This window comes from Eucyclogobius newberryi, unplaced genomic scaffold, assembly GCF_026437365.1.
Source record: "Eucyclogobius newberryi isolate DKJ021-1_F unplaced genomic scaffold, fEucNew1.0.hap1 SCAF_5, whole genome shotgun sequence".
NCBI classification, from domain to species: Eukaryota; Metazoa; Chordata; class Actinopteri; order Gobiiformes; family Gobiidae; genus Eucyclogobius; species Eucyclogobius newberryi.
The window spans coordinates 43,608,668-43,624,526 of NW_027316167.1; the positions used below are offsets into that span (position 1 = coordinate 43,608,668).

At 46.1% G+C, this 15,859-nt stretch overlaps 1 protein-coding gene across 2 annotated transcripts in view; it reads left to right on the forward strand.

Moving 5' to 3' along the window:
* LOC140381090 (lactadherin-like) overlaps positions 1–9,246 on the forward strand; it is a 97,246-nt gene extending 88,000 nt beyond the window's left edge. The window contains exon 10 of one of the 2 annotated variants that reach the window (XM_072465114.1): positions 8,969–9,246. In XM_072465114.1, the coding sequence (XP_072321215.1) occupies positions 8,969–9,112 (144 nt within the window). In that variant the 3' untranslated portion in view covers positions 9,113–9,246. The remainder of the gene's footprint in view (positions 1–8,968) is intronic. The other variant, XM_072465113.1, reaches the window with a different exon arrangement.
* Positions 9,247–15,859: the final 6,613 nt, after the last annotated feature.

A 15,859-nucleotide genomic window follows, 5' to 3' on the forward strand; every position in this document is an offset into this window, starting at 1 on the left:
TGGATCCAACTCAACACCAGGTGGTGATCGGTTGACAACTCTTCCCCTCTCTTCACCCAAGTGTCCAAGACACGCGGCCGGAGGTCAGATGACACGACAACAAAGTCGATCTAACCCTCCGGCCTGTGTCCTGGTGCCATGTGCACTGATGGACCCTTGTGCTAACCTTAATCCTTGAATATGGTGTTCGTTATGGACAATTGTGGCTAGCACAGAAGTCCAATAACTGAACACCGCTTGGGTTCAGATCTGGGAAGCCGTTCTTCCCGATCACCCCGCTCCAGGTGTCACTGTCATTGCCCACTTGGGCGTTGAAGTCCCCTAGTTGAACAACGGAGTCCCCGGTCGGTGCACTGTCCAGTACCCCTCCCAAGGACTCCAAGAAGGCTGGGTACTCTGCACTGCTGTTCGGCCCCTAGGCCGCCACAACAGTGAGAGACCTGTCCCCCACTCGAAGGCGGAGGGATGCGACCCTCTCATTCACTGGGGTAAACTCCAACACATGGCGGCTGAGCTGAGGGGCACTAGGCAAGGCAAGTTTATTTGTAGAACACATTTCATACACAAGGCAATTCAAAGTGCTTCACACAGCAGGAAAAATGCATTCAAATCATAAAGAAATTACAGAAACAGAAATACAATAAAATTAACTAAATTAAAAATGATCAATCCAACTGATTGTCTAAACTAATAAAATCACGGAAAAAAAGAAGAGTGCAAAGAAAAAATCCTTTCAGTCATATGCGCAGCTAAACAAAACTGTTTTTAGCTTAGATTTTAACATTGTCAGAGTAGAACCTGTCTCACATCTTCAGGAAGACTGTTCCAGATTTTAGCTGCATAAAACTGAAATGCAGATTCCCCATGTTTAGCCCTGACTCTGGCACCAGCAGGAGGCCGGTCCCTGAGGTCCTCAGAGTCCGAGATGGTTCATATGGCACTAACATATCCAAGATGTACTTTGGTGCTAGGCCATGGAGAGACTTGTACACAAGCAGAGCTGCTTTAAAGTCTATTCTCTGAGCCACAGGGGGCAGTGCAGAGACCTGAGAACAGGACTAATGTGATCATACTTCCTGGTTCTGGTCAGGACCCGAGCAGCAGCGTTCTGGATGTACTGCAGCTGTTTTACAGCTTGTTTGGAGAGACCAGTGAGCGGCCGTTACAGTCTAATCTACTGGAGGCAAACGCATGGATAAGTCTCTCTAAATCTGGTTTTGACACTATATTTTTGATTTTGGCAATGTTTTTTAGATGGTAAAAAGCTGCTGATGTTATTGATTTGACGTGGCAATTAAAGTTCAAGGCTGAGTCCATTATTACCCCCAGATTTCTAACTTGGTTTGTAGGTTTTATAGCGACACTCTGGAGGTGACCGCTAACACTTTCTTTTTGTTTCTGTGGGCCAAAAACGATTATTTCAGTCTTGTCTGAGTTCAGCTGGAGAAAGTTGTTTTGCATCCACACACTGATCTGTTGGATGCAGTGACAGAGTGAATCTACTGGTCCATAGTCACCTACCGATAGTGAAACATAGATCTGAGTGTCGTCTGCATAATTGTGATAGGACACATTTTCACTGCGTATCAACTGACTTAACGGCAGCATGTAGAGGTTGAACAGAAGGGGACCCAGGACTGACCCTTGGGGCACTCCACAGGTCAGGGTCATGTGGTCTGAGACACAGCTACCAATTTCAACAAAGTACTTACTGTCTTCCAGATAGGACCTTAGCCAGTTTCGGGCGGGGCCAGTGATTCCCACCCAGTCCTCTAGTCTCTGTAAGAGGATCCCATGATCGACAGTGTCAAAAGCAGCACTCAGATCTAACAGAATTAAGACTTTGCCCGTGTCAGTGTTCAGGCGGATGTCATTTGTCACCTTGACAAGAGCAGTCTCAGTGCTGTGATGAGGTCTAAAACCTGACTGAAAAACATCAAATGAGTTGTTTATTAAGAGGAAATCTGTGAGCTGTTTGTAAACAACCTTTTCAAGGACTTTGGCCCAAGATGTCAGATTAGAGATGGGCCGGTAATGACTCAGTACTGCGGCATCAAGACTGCTCTTCTTTAGGAGAGGCTTTATGACCACAGTTTTCAAAGACATTGGGAATGTTCCAGATTGAAGCGACATGTTAACTATGTGAGTGATGCTAACAAACTGTTCAGCACAGACTTTAAAAATCTGGTGGGTAACACATCGAGGCAGCATGTAGATGAACTCAGACTGGTGATGATCTCATGGACAGTTTTGTCAGTTACAGGTGCAAAGTGAGTCAGCTCTAAGTGTCTTGGTGGTTTTAGGGTAATTTTTTGCATTGTGGGATTTATAGCATATTTAATGCCCTGAACTTTGTCATTAAAGAATAATTAAACTCATTACACTTGGATGTGGAAATGAGTTCTAACGGCAGCTGAGCTGGAGGGTTTGTTAATCTGTTTACTGTGGCAAACAGGACACGCGAGTTGTTACTGCAGCTTCCAATTATTTCAGAGAAATATCTTTCCCTAGTTCTACATAAGATTAGGTTGTACATGTTCAGCTTTTCTTTGTAAATCTCTTTTTGAACCTGGAGCTTTGACTTGCGCCATTTCCGTTCGGCCCTGCGGCACTCCCTTTTCTGTGGCCTGACCGAATCATCATTTCTCCACGGCGCCTTCTGCTTATTTTTAACCATTTTAGCCTTCATAGGGGCGATGGTGTCCAGAACATTCAAAACACTAGATGTAACAGAGTTCAACAATTCATTTACATTAGAACATGAGACATTTTCAAAGTTTATCATTTCCATAAACAGTGCACCTGTGCCATCATTTATATGTCTCCTCTGAACAACTGCAGGACCAACCGGAGGTTTGGGAGAAACAGACAGGTCAAAGAAGACACAGAAATGATCAGACAGAGCAACATCGATCACATCAACATTTTAAATATTTACCCCCTTTGTAATTATGAGATCTAGAGTGTGTCCTTTGCTGTGGGTGGGCCCTCTCACATGCTGAGTAAGACTGAAGGTTTCAAGGACAGCATCAAGCTCTTTAGCGTTTCTGTCAAAAATATTATCAACATGCACATTAAAATCACCTGTAATGACCAAACCATCAAAGTCTGTGCATACGACTCAGTAAAAGCATCAATAAAACGTTGGCAGTGCTGGAGAGGCTTGTATAAAACAATGAAGAGAATGGATGGAGACCGTTTTAGCTCCATTTTAAAGGATACATACTCAAATGATGAAAACACCCCAAAAGACAACCTGTGGGTAATTATTTCATCTCTAAAGACAGCACAGACTCCACCCCCTTTTTTGTTTTCTCGTGTTTCAGATTCAAACTTAAAGTTAGGTGGAGCAGATTCTATCAGAACTACATTTCCTGTGTTTTTGTCAAGCCATGTTTCAGTTAAAAACACAAAATCAAGATTATAAGAAGAAATGAAATTATTAATTAAGAGTGATTTGTTACATAAGGATCTGACATTTAGCACAGCAAGTTTCAGACTAGTTTCAGTGGTACTGGGCTTTATCTTTTCACAGGGAATATGAATCACATTTCTCAGATTGGGCCTGACTCGCATTTTGTTTTTCCATCTGTGTGATTATGTGACTACAGAAATAACACTAGGGGGGGCTCTTTTTACATAGGGCCCCGGGTTGGTTTGATTTTTAATGTGACAATAAGTCCCGGCAACGCTGAGACCCAGTGCATCCTAGCTATGGGAGATACCAGGTGAAAGGCGAGGTTGGATGGGTGGTGGCGGTTTTGTAGCCGAGGAGAGTTTGGGACCAGGTGAGAGGCGAGGGGGGGATGGGTGGTGGGGCTTTTTTGGTGTAGTCGGATTGTGCAGGGAAGAGTTGATAAGTATTGACATAGCCCTTGATCTTGCTATATTGGGCGTGAGTGGAGCCATCTTAATGCCTGATTTGATCAGACTTTCAAAATGGCTGGGAAGGCCCCTGGGTGAGGGTGGAGATGAGAAGGAGAATGATGAATCTTTAGTGGGAGTAGATGTTGCAGGGGGAACCCAGGGATGGTCTAAAGGCAGGGGCAATGACAGGGATGTTGTTGGGCCTGTCACAGATGGGTCCAAGGCCTTTGAAGATTGTTCCTTCGCTGGAGGCGGTGGAGGTGAATGTGAAGCAGCGGGAGCTGAATCCTTTGCTGGTGGTGGTGGAGCAGCTGCTGATGAATCCTTTGGTGGAGGCTGAGGTTGTGGTGCTTTTGATGTTGAAACATTGGCTCGGTCTCTGGCTGATGGAGCAGGAATTCTTCTCTCATTCCTCTCTTCTCTAACTATCTGCTCAGGACCCTGTCCAGGCCCAGTCCAATGCCTTAGAGCGTGGCGCAGGTTCTCTGTCAGCACCCTCACTCCACCTCTGCATAGGTGGGGGCCATTTCTCTTAAACAGGTCCTCTTGTTTCCAGAATAGATAGAAGTTATCAATGTAGTGTAGTCCTCTCGGGGCACACTCTTTGGACAGCCATGTGTTCAGCTGAAGAAGCCGGCTAAACTTGTTTATCCTCCTGTCGATGTTTGGAAGAGGTCCACTTATGAATGTTTTGATTTCCATTTTATCAAGCACGTCGAATAACTTCAAGAAGTCTTTTTTCAAAACTTCAGTCTGTTCCCGCCGCATGTCCACTGCACCCACGTGCACAATCAGCTGTTTAGCTCCTCCATGCTTAGCCATAATATTTGGAAGGAGTGACGTTATCTCAGAAACAGTGGCGCTTGGAAAAGAATGTGTGTTTATCTTTTCATGCGTCACGTGACTTATCACTCCGTCTCCAACCAAAACAATCTGCGTGACCTTGGCTGTTGGTACAGTTCCTCCTCGCTGTATTTTGGCCACGTCATCTTTCCTTTTTTCATTTAATTCCATCTCTGAAAGTGGTAAAAATCTGTTTGTGAGCAGTATTTTAGGTGACTTCACGTTATCTTTGTATCGTTTAGGCTTTGCTCCAAGTTTGTTCCAAAAAACAGCCTGGTCTTTCTGGTTTTTAGACAGTTTTGGAAACGACACACTGCGGTTTAGGTTGAAAGTAGCAGTTTTTCTTGTAAAAAGTGTGCTCTTCTTACCATCGGTTGACACAGGAATGGTATCGTGAAGAACTTTTTCAGATTCCAAAACAAATATCCGTGTTTTCAGCTCATCAATTTCTTGTTGATATTTCCGACAGCGTTCACAGTCTTTCTCCCTTCTTCTCACGGACATGTCGCTGGCGTCAGATATGTCGTTAAAACTGGAAAAATGTTCTTAAAATCCTTGGTTTACTTGAAAAAATCTAAAGCAAAAATGTTTGGAAGACAAAAACTGATTAAAAAGCAAAATAAATAAGGAAAGCAGCGATAGCAAGCGGAGCGAGCGAAAAAGAACTTCGGAAGCAGGAAATGCTCACATGCAATGTAAGCAAGCCCACACCAGCCCTGCCTCTCCCCGCGGGCAACACCAGAGAAGTGGAGCGTCCAGCCCCTCTCGAGAAGATGGTTCCAGAGCCCAAACTGTGCTGGAGGTGAGGCCGACTATATCTAGTCGATATCGCTCAACCTCCCGCACAAGCTCAGGCTCTTTCCCCCCCAGCGAGGTGACGTTCCATGTCCCCAGAGTTAGTCTCTGTGTCTGGAGATCTGGTCGCCGAGGCCCCTGCCGTCGACTGCCGCCCAGATCTCTCTGCACCGGCCCCTTGTGGGCCCACCACCCTGCGGGAGGGCGGCCCCACGTCGCTCTTTCGGGCTGTGCCCGGCCGGGCCCCGTGGGGTAAGACCCGGCCACCAGGCGCTCGCCATCGAACACCCATCCCAGGCCTGGCTCCAGGATGGGGCTCCGGTGACGCCGATCCGGGCGACGTAAACGGCCTTGTTCTTGAACTCATCATAATGGGCTTCTGAACCGATCTTTATCCGACCCGTCACCTAGGACCTGTTTGCCTTGGGAGACCCTACCAGGGGCTTGAAGCCCCTGGTAGGGTCTCCCAATCTCGGGATCATTCGGGCGCTCAAACCCCTCCACCACGGTTAAGGTGTCGGTTCATGGAGAGTTGTTAGTTTCTTGTGAAACCAAAAACACCTTTTATCAGGAGGTTCCGCCCGGTGGACAAAAAAAATAGAGTCATTGATTTGTGAGATCATGCATCCCATGTGCGTTTTAGTTTAAGGAAACAGATCGCTTTTTGTAGCTTCATTATTATTCTGCTTTTCCCCTTGTTGGCCATGTTTAAATGTTTAAGACCTCTTTCTTCCTTCTAACCTGTCCAAGTTTTAGATGAATAAGGATGTAAGTGCGTCCACTTATGTTGTGCCCGACCCTGCTACAGTTTCTATTGAGACCAGGGGTTCACCCGCTGCGCTGCCCGCGTTCACCCGCTGCGCTGCCCGGGTTCACCCGCTGCGCTGCGCTGCCCTGCTGCGCTGCGCTGCCCTGCTGCGCTGCCCAGGTTCACCCGCTGCGCTGCCCGGGTTCACCCGCTGCCCCATCATCGTCCCACTTTCAGAACCTCAGCACCATTGACACATTCAGCAGTTGCCTCAGGAGCCTCCTCTGCGCAGCAGCGAAAAACGCTCTCACAAAAAAAATGGATGACAGAAATTGCACGACTATAAAGGACAGACGTTATATTGGACATTTGCAAAATGCAAAAATAAATGTTAATGAGTTGAATGTGGGACTTTGGTCTTGTGTCTTAATTGCATTTATTTTTTCATGGGATGTTTTGTTTCTGTGTGTTCTTTTTTAATATTTGATACGTTGATTACATTTATATTTTAAAAATGTAGGCCAGTGCTGTCCAGTCTTTTACACAGTCTATGGTGAGTGCTGTGATCAAAGCACAAAGTCACCACGAGCGCACAACAGAGCTCCTTGTGCCAGAACAGCACAACACAACACAGTGTCATCTTCAGGCTACACATTCACAAGACAAGAACATACAACATCTTATAGCTACACATTCACAACACAAGAACATACAACATCTTATAGCTACACATTCACAACACAAGAACATACAACATCTTATAGCTACACATTCACAACACAAAAACATACAACATCTTATAGCTACACATTCACAACACAAAAACATACAACACGTCATGCCTGCGTGATGTCACGCAGACACTATATGTTCATGTATTTTGAGTGATGTTACGCATTTTTTATTATTATTATATTTTATTTAGCCAGTTTCAACTCCTTAACGCTTCAAACGATTTCAACATGTTATACCTCATTACGATCGCTTTCGCAGTAGTACGTGTGCTATTACTTTTGTACTTTTGACATTTGAACAACTTGTACTTTTTGCAGAATTTTCAAAAGTATTAGTACTTACCAGTGAACATCCAGGGACGGGACATTGAGAGAGTGACTCATACAAGGACCTGGTGTTCATCTGAACCACAAACTGGACTGGACTCATAACACGGACTGTACAGGAAGAGCCAGAGTCGGCTCTACCTCCTGAGGAGACTCAGGTCTTTTGGAGTGACAGGGCCACTCCTGAAGACCTTCTCTGACTCTGTGGTGCATCAGCTCCTGTAGGTGTGGCCTGCTGGAGCAGCAGCATCACAGAGAGGGAGAGGAAGAAGCTGGACAAAGTCATCAAGAAGTCCAGCTCCGTCCTGGGCTGTGCTCTGGACTCGGTGCAGGAGGTGGGGGACAGAAGGGTCCTGGCTAGATTCACACCTATGCTGGACCATGAGTCTCACCCCCTGCAGGACACTCTGTCCCCTGCAGGACACTCTGTCCGCTCTGGAGAGCAGCTTCAGTGAGAGACTGATCCACCCTCGATGTGTGAAGGAAAGGTTCTGTAGGTCTTTCCTTCCTGCTGCTGTCAGACTTTATAACAAACACTGTTAGTCCTGAACACTCGTAATACTGACCTAACCTAATACTGATGTGCAATTCAATCATATGTGCAATTACTGTCGTGATTCATGTGCAATTACTGTGAAATTCATGTGCAATCTATGTGCCGTCATGACACATATTCATGTGCAATTACTGTCGTGATCACATGCAATGGTATTTATTTATTTTTATCTTTATTATTTTCCCCTCCATCCCTTGTTGGGAAATGGGAGGTTTTGTCCAGAGGAGTTGTTGTTCATAGGAGATCTTCTACTGAAAGAGTTTTTCAAACTTCCTATAAGTGATCTGTTCTTTTCTTCTGTATCTACCTCTGTATCTACTGCGTTACAACAATGAAATTTCCCCATGTGGGACAATAAAGGATTATCTTATCTTATCTTACTTTTTCCCCATTTAAATGAATTTGGACATTATGAGTGTCTGCGGAATTCTTTAGACTTTATTCTTTAGAATTTTGTGACGGAGCCAGTCGAGCGAGAGAGAGAGAGAGAGGGGGGGGAGGGAGAGAGAGAAGGGGGGAGAGGGGGAAAGAGAAGGGGGGAGAGGGGGAGAGGGAGAGAGAGAGAGAGAGAGGGAGGCAGAGAGGGAGAGAGAGAGGGGGGGCGAGGGAGAGAGAGAAGGGGGGAGAGGGGGAGAGAGAAGGGGGGAGAGGGAGAGAGAGAGAGAGAGAGAGGGAGGGACAGAGGGAGAGAGAAGGGGGGAGAGGGAGAGAGACAGAGAGAGAGAGAGAGAGAGAGAGAGGGGGGGAGAGGGAGAGAGAGAAGGGGGGAGTGGGGGAGAGAGAGAGGGAGAGAGAGAGTGAGCTACTACACACACACACACAGGAGGGGGAGGTGGGAGAGAGGGAGAGACGCAGACACTCTAGCAATGGCTTCAGCCATTGCACATGTTCTAGTTGCACATGATGTTTTATGTTGCACTGAATCACCAAAGAAAGTTCTTGTGTTTGTGAATTCTGTTCATTGACATTGGAAATAAACCTTTTCAGATTCTGTCAAATCCATAGTTTCAGTTTACGGCTCCTGCTCCTGAAGCTCAAACTAAACTGAAAAAAACGCCTTGTACAATATTCACTCTCTCTTTTCTGTCTCACTCGCAGCTTTTCCGAGGCAACGTGGACAACAACAGTCACAAAACAAATGTGTTCGAGCCGCCGTTCTACGCCCGCTACGTCCGCCTCCTGCCCTGGGAGTGGCACGAGCGCATCACCCTGCGCCTGGAGCTGCTGGGCTGTGACGACTAGCTCCTCTCTCCGGCCCCTCTCTGGCTCCTCTCCGGCCCCTCTCTGGCTCCTCTCCGGCCCCTCTCTGGCTCCTCTCCGGCCCCTCTCCGGCTCCTCTCCGGCCCCTCTCCTCTCCGGCCCCTCTCTGGCCCCTCTCTGGCTCCTCTCCGGGCCCCTCTCCTCTCCGGCCCCTCTCCTCTCCGGCCCCTCTCCGGCTCCTCTCCGGCCCCTCTCCTCTCCGGCCCCTCTCTGGCTCCTCTCCAGCCCCTCTCTGGCTCCTCTCTGGCCCCTCTCTGGCTCCTCTCCGGCCCCTCTCCTCTCCGGCCCCTCTCTGGCTCCTCTCCAGCCCCTCTCTGGCTCCTCTCTGGCCCCTCTCTGGCTCCTCTCCGGCCCCTCTCCTCTCCGGCCCCTCTCTGGCTCCTCTCTGGCCCCTCTCCTCTCTGGCTCCTCTCTGGCCCCTCTGCTCACCGGCCCCTCTCGGGCCCCAGTCAGGGGCCACACACTTCTGTGGAGAAGTAGATGGACTTTAACACCTGTAGCACTTATAACATTGATATTGCACTTTGTGTTGACAATAAAGTATTGCATATTGTTTATTAGATACACATTGTTTATTAGATACATATGTTAATTAGATACATATGTTAATTAGATACATATGTTAATTAGATTGTTCTTATGCCTCTGCACTGATCCTGCTTTTGTTTGATTGACATGTGAGACTTCTCATGTTTTGAAGATTGTTTTTTCTCGACAGTTGATACTTTGATGTAACAATGAAAATATGTAATTGTATCAAAAAATAAAAAATATGAACTCTTTTTGGTAATTTGGTACAAATTGAAACTCAGCATGAAACTTGGACTTACTTAATGCACAAAGATGCATCGCTGTAAACATGAGCATAACCAGGTTATTATTATGACATGAGCAGGTGATGAAAAGAAGCAGAAAACAAGCAAAAGCCACATTTTGACTGGTTGAATTTGCAGTGTCTTAAGTAATGCCCTGTTTAAGCAAACCAAAGTGGGCCGTGAGAAGTCGAGCTGTCAAAGTGGTCTGGCTCAATATCGGCAGAAGGCTTTTGAGTGACATGATAAGAGTAACGGCAGGGCCACACCTGTCATGGTGATACAGGGATGATTACGCATGCGCAATCTTCATCTTAAAATGTTCTCAGTGACGAGTGCAAACCTGACCCTCGTTAGCGCTGAAGCTGGACATGGACGCTCACCGGGTCAGACCATGCAGCTGTTCTTTTATTTCAGTTCTTGATTAAAGAATAACGCTGAGCCTACAGTTTATAGAAGAACAATGACCACGTAAACCTACAGTTTATAGAAGAACAATGACCACGTAAACCTACAGCTTATAGAAGAACAATGACCACGTAAACCTAGTTTATAGAAGAACAATGACCATGTAAACCTACAGCTTATAGAAGAACAATGACCACGTAAACCTAGTTTATAGAAGAACAATGACCACGTAAACCTACAGTTTATAGAAGAACAATGACCACGTAAACCTAGTTTATAGAAGAACAATGACCACGTAAAACTAGTTTATAGAAGAACAATGACCACGTAAACCTACAGCTTATAGAAGAACAATGACCACGTAAACCTACAGCTTATAGAAGAACAATGACCACGTAAACCTATAGCTTATAGAAGAACAATGACCACGTAAACCTACAGTTTATAGAAGAACAATGACCACGTAAACCTACAGCTTATAGAAGAACAATGACCACGTAAACCTACAGCTTATAGAAGAACAATGACCATGTAAACCTACAGCTTATAGAAGAACAATGACCACGTAAACCTACAGCTTATAGAAGAACAATGACCATGTAAACCTACAGCTTATAGAAGAACAATGACCACGTAAACCTACAGCTTATAGAAGAACAATGACCACGTAAACCTACAGTTTATAGAAGAACAATGACCACGTAAACCTAGTTTATAGAAGAACAATGACCATGTAAACCTACAGCTTATAGAAGAACAATGACCACGTAAACCTACAGCTTATAGAAGAACAATGACCACGTAAACCTACAGTTTATAGAAGAACAATGACCACGTAAACCTACAGTTTATAGAAGAACAATGACCACGTAAACCTACAGTTTATAGAAGAACAATGACCACGTAAACCTACAGCTTATAGAAGAACAATGACCACGTAAACCTACAGCTTATAGAAGAACAATGACCACGTAAACCTACAGTTTATAGAAGAACAATGACCACGTAAACCTAGTTTATAGAAGAACAATGACCATGTAAACCTACAGCTTATAGAAGAACAATGACCACGTAAACCTAGTTTATAGAAGAACAATGACCACGTAAACCTACAGCTTATAGAAGAACAATGACCACGTAAACCTACAGCTTATAATAGAACAATGACCACGTAAACCTACAGTTTATAGAAGAACAATGATCACGTAAACCTAGTTTATAGAAGAACAATGACCATGTAAACCTACAGCTTATAGAAGAACAATGACCACGTAAACCTAGTTTATAGAAGAACAATGACCACGTAAACCTACAGCTTATAGAAGAACAATGACCACGTAAACCTACAGTTTATAGAAGAACAATGACCACGTAAACATACAGCTTGTAGAAGAACAATGACCACATAAACCTACAGCTTATAGAAGAACAATGACCACGTAAACCTACAGCTTATAGAAGAATAATGACCACGTAAACCTACAGCTTATAGAAGAACAATGACCACGTAGACCTACAGCTTATAGAAGAATAATGACCACGTAAACCTACAGTTTATAGAAGAACAATGACCACGTAAACCTACAGCTTATAGAAGAACAATGACCACATAAAAACTGCAACCTTAAAGACAGGCCAGTTATATGATTGAACTGAATCAGGAACATTATTATGGACACTTATAAAGTGGACACATTTGCTTGGCTTAAACACTTATGAATATTGGTATAAAATTATAGCTCTAATGTATATTAGAAAGATAGGGTTAGCTTATTACCCTAGGGTTAGGGTTAGGGTTAACCCTAACCCTAAACCTAGCTTATTTTTTTAATTAGCACAAATAACATTGTGGATTTTTGAATCGTTTTGTCTAGGGTCGATTATATTGTCAATTATATTGTTATCCCAAATATTCTAATCTATCGTGATAAAAAAAAAGTTTGGCCATGTTGCTTTGTCCTACTCGGAGGAAACAAGACAGCAAAGAAGCACCGCCTTATGTCCTTAGCTCCTCATTTTGTCCTTAGCTCCTCCTTCTCGGCCAGGAAAAACTGGCCGTGATGGTGTGTGATGGTTTAATGCTGTCCTCACGGAATGTGTGATGTCACAGTGTCCGTGTAGTGTCCAAACACACACGTAGCTCCTCCTCCTCTGCCTCATTGGTCCACTTCTTTGAAGTCCTCACTACAGGTTTGCAGAGCTTCAGCCTCTGTCTGTTCGTGGGGATCAGATGAACCATGACGTGGTCTGACGAGCCCAGCGTGGCTCCGCCCACGGCGTGGAAGGCGTGGCTGACTGTTGTGTAGCAGTGATGCAGTGTGTTCTGCTCTCTGGTCGGGACTTTAATAAACCGTCTGTACTTTGGTAGTTCATTGGTGAGATTCCCCTTGTTAAAATCGCCCAGGATGATACATAAAGAGTCCGGGAAGGAGTTTTCCACGCTCCGTACCTGCTCCGGGAGCGTGTGCTCCTCCTCCTGCGCGCCCGGTGGGATGTAAACAGCAGCCAAGATAAACGAGGCAAACTCACGTGGTGAATAAAATGGTTTGCAGTTAATGAAAAGATATTCCAGGTCGGGAGAGCAGAATTTGGAGATCACGGACACATTTGAAAACCAGGCGCAATCCGGGAGGAATTCACTCAGCCACATCTCCTTGAAGCACAACACGGGGGAAGAGGAAAAGTCTCTGTTTCGTCTCATCAGCAAAGCCAATTCGTCCAGTTTGTTAGGTAAAGAGTTCACGTTGGAGAGGAAAATCCCAGGTGAAGGTGATCGTACGCCGCGTCTCCTCAGGCGCGTGAGAACCCCGGCTCGTCTTCCTCTTCTGCATCTCACGCTTTTAGCCAAAATGAGAGCTATTTCTGCAGCAGATGCTAAAAAATCTGTAACTGTCCGTAGGAGTTTTGGTTCTGATAGATAAGAGCTCTTCACAGGTGTAAGAGCAGACACACAATTAACTAACAAAGACATGCAAAACAAGGCGCACCAAAACACAGAGGCTGCCATACGCGGCGCCATCTTGAAATGGCGTTAGCTGTTTTGTGTCGTCATATTTTTTTAGTAACAAATTTGGTTTGTTTGTGTTGTGTTCGATGTTCGATGTTATTAAAATGGATCTCTTGTAAAAAAATATAATATCTATTGTTTCGTTTCTCATTTTTGCGAAAATTGTTGATTGTTTGATTGGATTCAGTATGTCTTTAATGTTAATGTTGTAAATAATCTGATTCCACTGGATTGATAGTATTGATTTTGCCATAGATGGATTCTGAATGCTTTTAGACTCTGGTCAAACACAACACATGAACATAAGAACCACAGAAACAGGAATCAGAAGAAAAGGTAACATGGAAAATTATGTTAATATGTATCTGCTCCAGCAGGCCACACCTACAGGTGCTGATGCACCACAGAGTCAGAGAAGGTCTTCAGGAGTGGCCCTGTCACTCCAAAAGACCTGAGTCTCCTCAGCAGCCGACTCTGGCTCTTCCTGTACGTTATGAGTCCAGTTTGTGGTTCAGATGAACACCAGGTCCTTGTATGAGTCACTCTCTCAATGTCCCGTCCCTGGATGTTCACTGGTGAGGGGTGAGTGGCCTCTGTGGAAGTCCAGCACCATCTCCTTGGTCTTCCCCGCGTTGATGAGGAGGTGGTTCCACAAAGTCCTGCGCCAGTCCTCTGTCCTCCACATCATCGTCGTCCGTGATGAGTCCGATGATGGCAGAGTGGTCAGAGAACTTCTGCAGGACACAGCTGTCCGTGTCATGTCTGAAGTCTGCAGTGTAGAGGGTGAAGAGAAAGGGCTCAAGGACAGTGCCCTGGGGCGCCCCCACACTGCAGGTCCCTCACACTGCAGGTCCCTCACACTGCAGGTCCCCCACACTGCAGGTCCCTCACACTGCAGGTCCCCCACACTGCAGGTCCCTCACACTGCAGGTCCCTCACACTGCAGGTCCCCCACACTGCAGGTCCCCCACACTGCAGGTCCCTCACACTGCAGGTCCCCCACACTGCAGGTCCCTCACACTGCAGGTCCCTCACACTGCAGGTCCCCCACACTGCAGGTCCCTCACACTGCAGGTCCCCCACACTGCAGGTCCCACACTGCAGGTCCGAGTGTCAGACACACAGTCCCGGGCTGTGAGGTAGTCCAGGATCCACTCTGCAGGTCGTAATCCACACCAGCCGTCTCCAGCTTGTCCCTCAGGAGCTGATGGTGTTGAAGGCGCTGGAGAGATGAAAGAACAGGATCCTCACAGAGCTGCCAGGCTTCTCCAGGTGAGAGAGAGAGCGGTGCAGCAGGAGATGACGGCGTCCTCCACTCCGATCAATGTGTCTACAAACCAGAGATATATGATGTGTCCAAATTATGTATTTATTGTATTTTGGCCTGTATTTCACCAGAAAAGTCCCTCTGAGAGTAAGAATCCCTTTTCAGATGGGAGCGAGAGGAGCGAGAGGGGTAATATAGGTACATATATATACCTTCAAGGTCTTTAGATTAAGGAACCACTCACCCATTCACACACACATTCACACTCCAGTTGTATGCAGACACAACGGCAGTATTTACCTGAACTGCTCTACTCCATAATGTCTGATGCCTGCTCCGCATCGTGCCTTCAGATCCATTTTGCCGGCTTTAATACGGTCATGCCTGGTGTTGTTCTGCCCCGCTCTGACCTCTCAATGATGTCATGCTGCATCTCACACATCATAAGGGCCACCTGTTGTAAAGTTATGTCCTCTCTTTCAGTAAGCAGTGCTGGGATTGGTAGCGGAATGCAGGCTTTTGATTTTTAAGGCACATTTCAGCAGCATTGGAGCGAGTGCGTGTCTTTAGTCCGACTTAATAACATTAATAACAGGAAGTCTATTGTTTTATTTTTTTATTGTCCTTCATTTAACCAGGAAAGTCCCACTGAGATTAAGAACATCTTTTGCAGGTGAGTCCTGGTCCCAGAAGGGAGGAGCCTATTCTACATGGTTTTAGTGGGCGGGGAAATGCCCCAGTGTCCAATCAAACGTAAAGGACTCATTTCAATCCAGAACTAACTTTGCTTTGTTTGGATCTGTTTCAGAGCATCACTCTTGTTCCTTGGAAGATGAGTTTCTATGTAAACCAACATGAGCGGCTCCAGCTCCAACATGAGCGGCTCCAGCTCCAACATGAGCGGCTCCAGCTCCAACATGAACGGCTCCAGCTCCAACATGAGCGGCTCCAGCTCCAACATCAGTGGCTCCAGCTCCAACATGAGCGGCTCCAGCTCCAACATGAGCGGCTCCAGCTCCAACATCAGTGGCTCCAGCTCCAACATGAGCGGCTCCAGCTCCAACATGAGCGGCTCCAGCTCCAACATGAACGGCTCAAGCTCCAACATGAGCGGCTCCAGCTCCAACATGAGCGGCTCCAGTTCCAACATGAGCGGCTCCAGCTCCAACATGAGCGGCTCCAGCTCCAACATGAGCGGCTCCAGCTCCAACATGAACGGCTCAAGCTCCAACTTC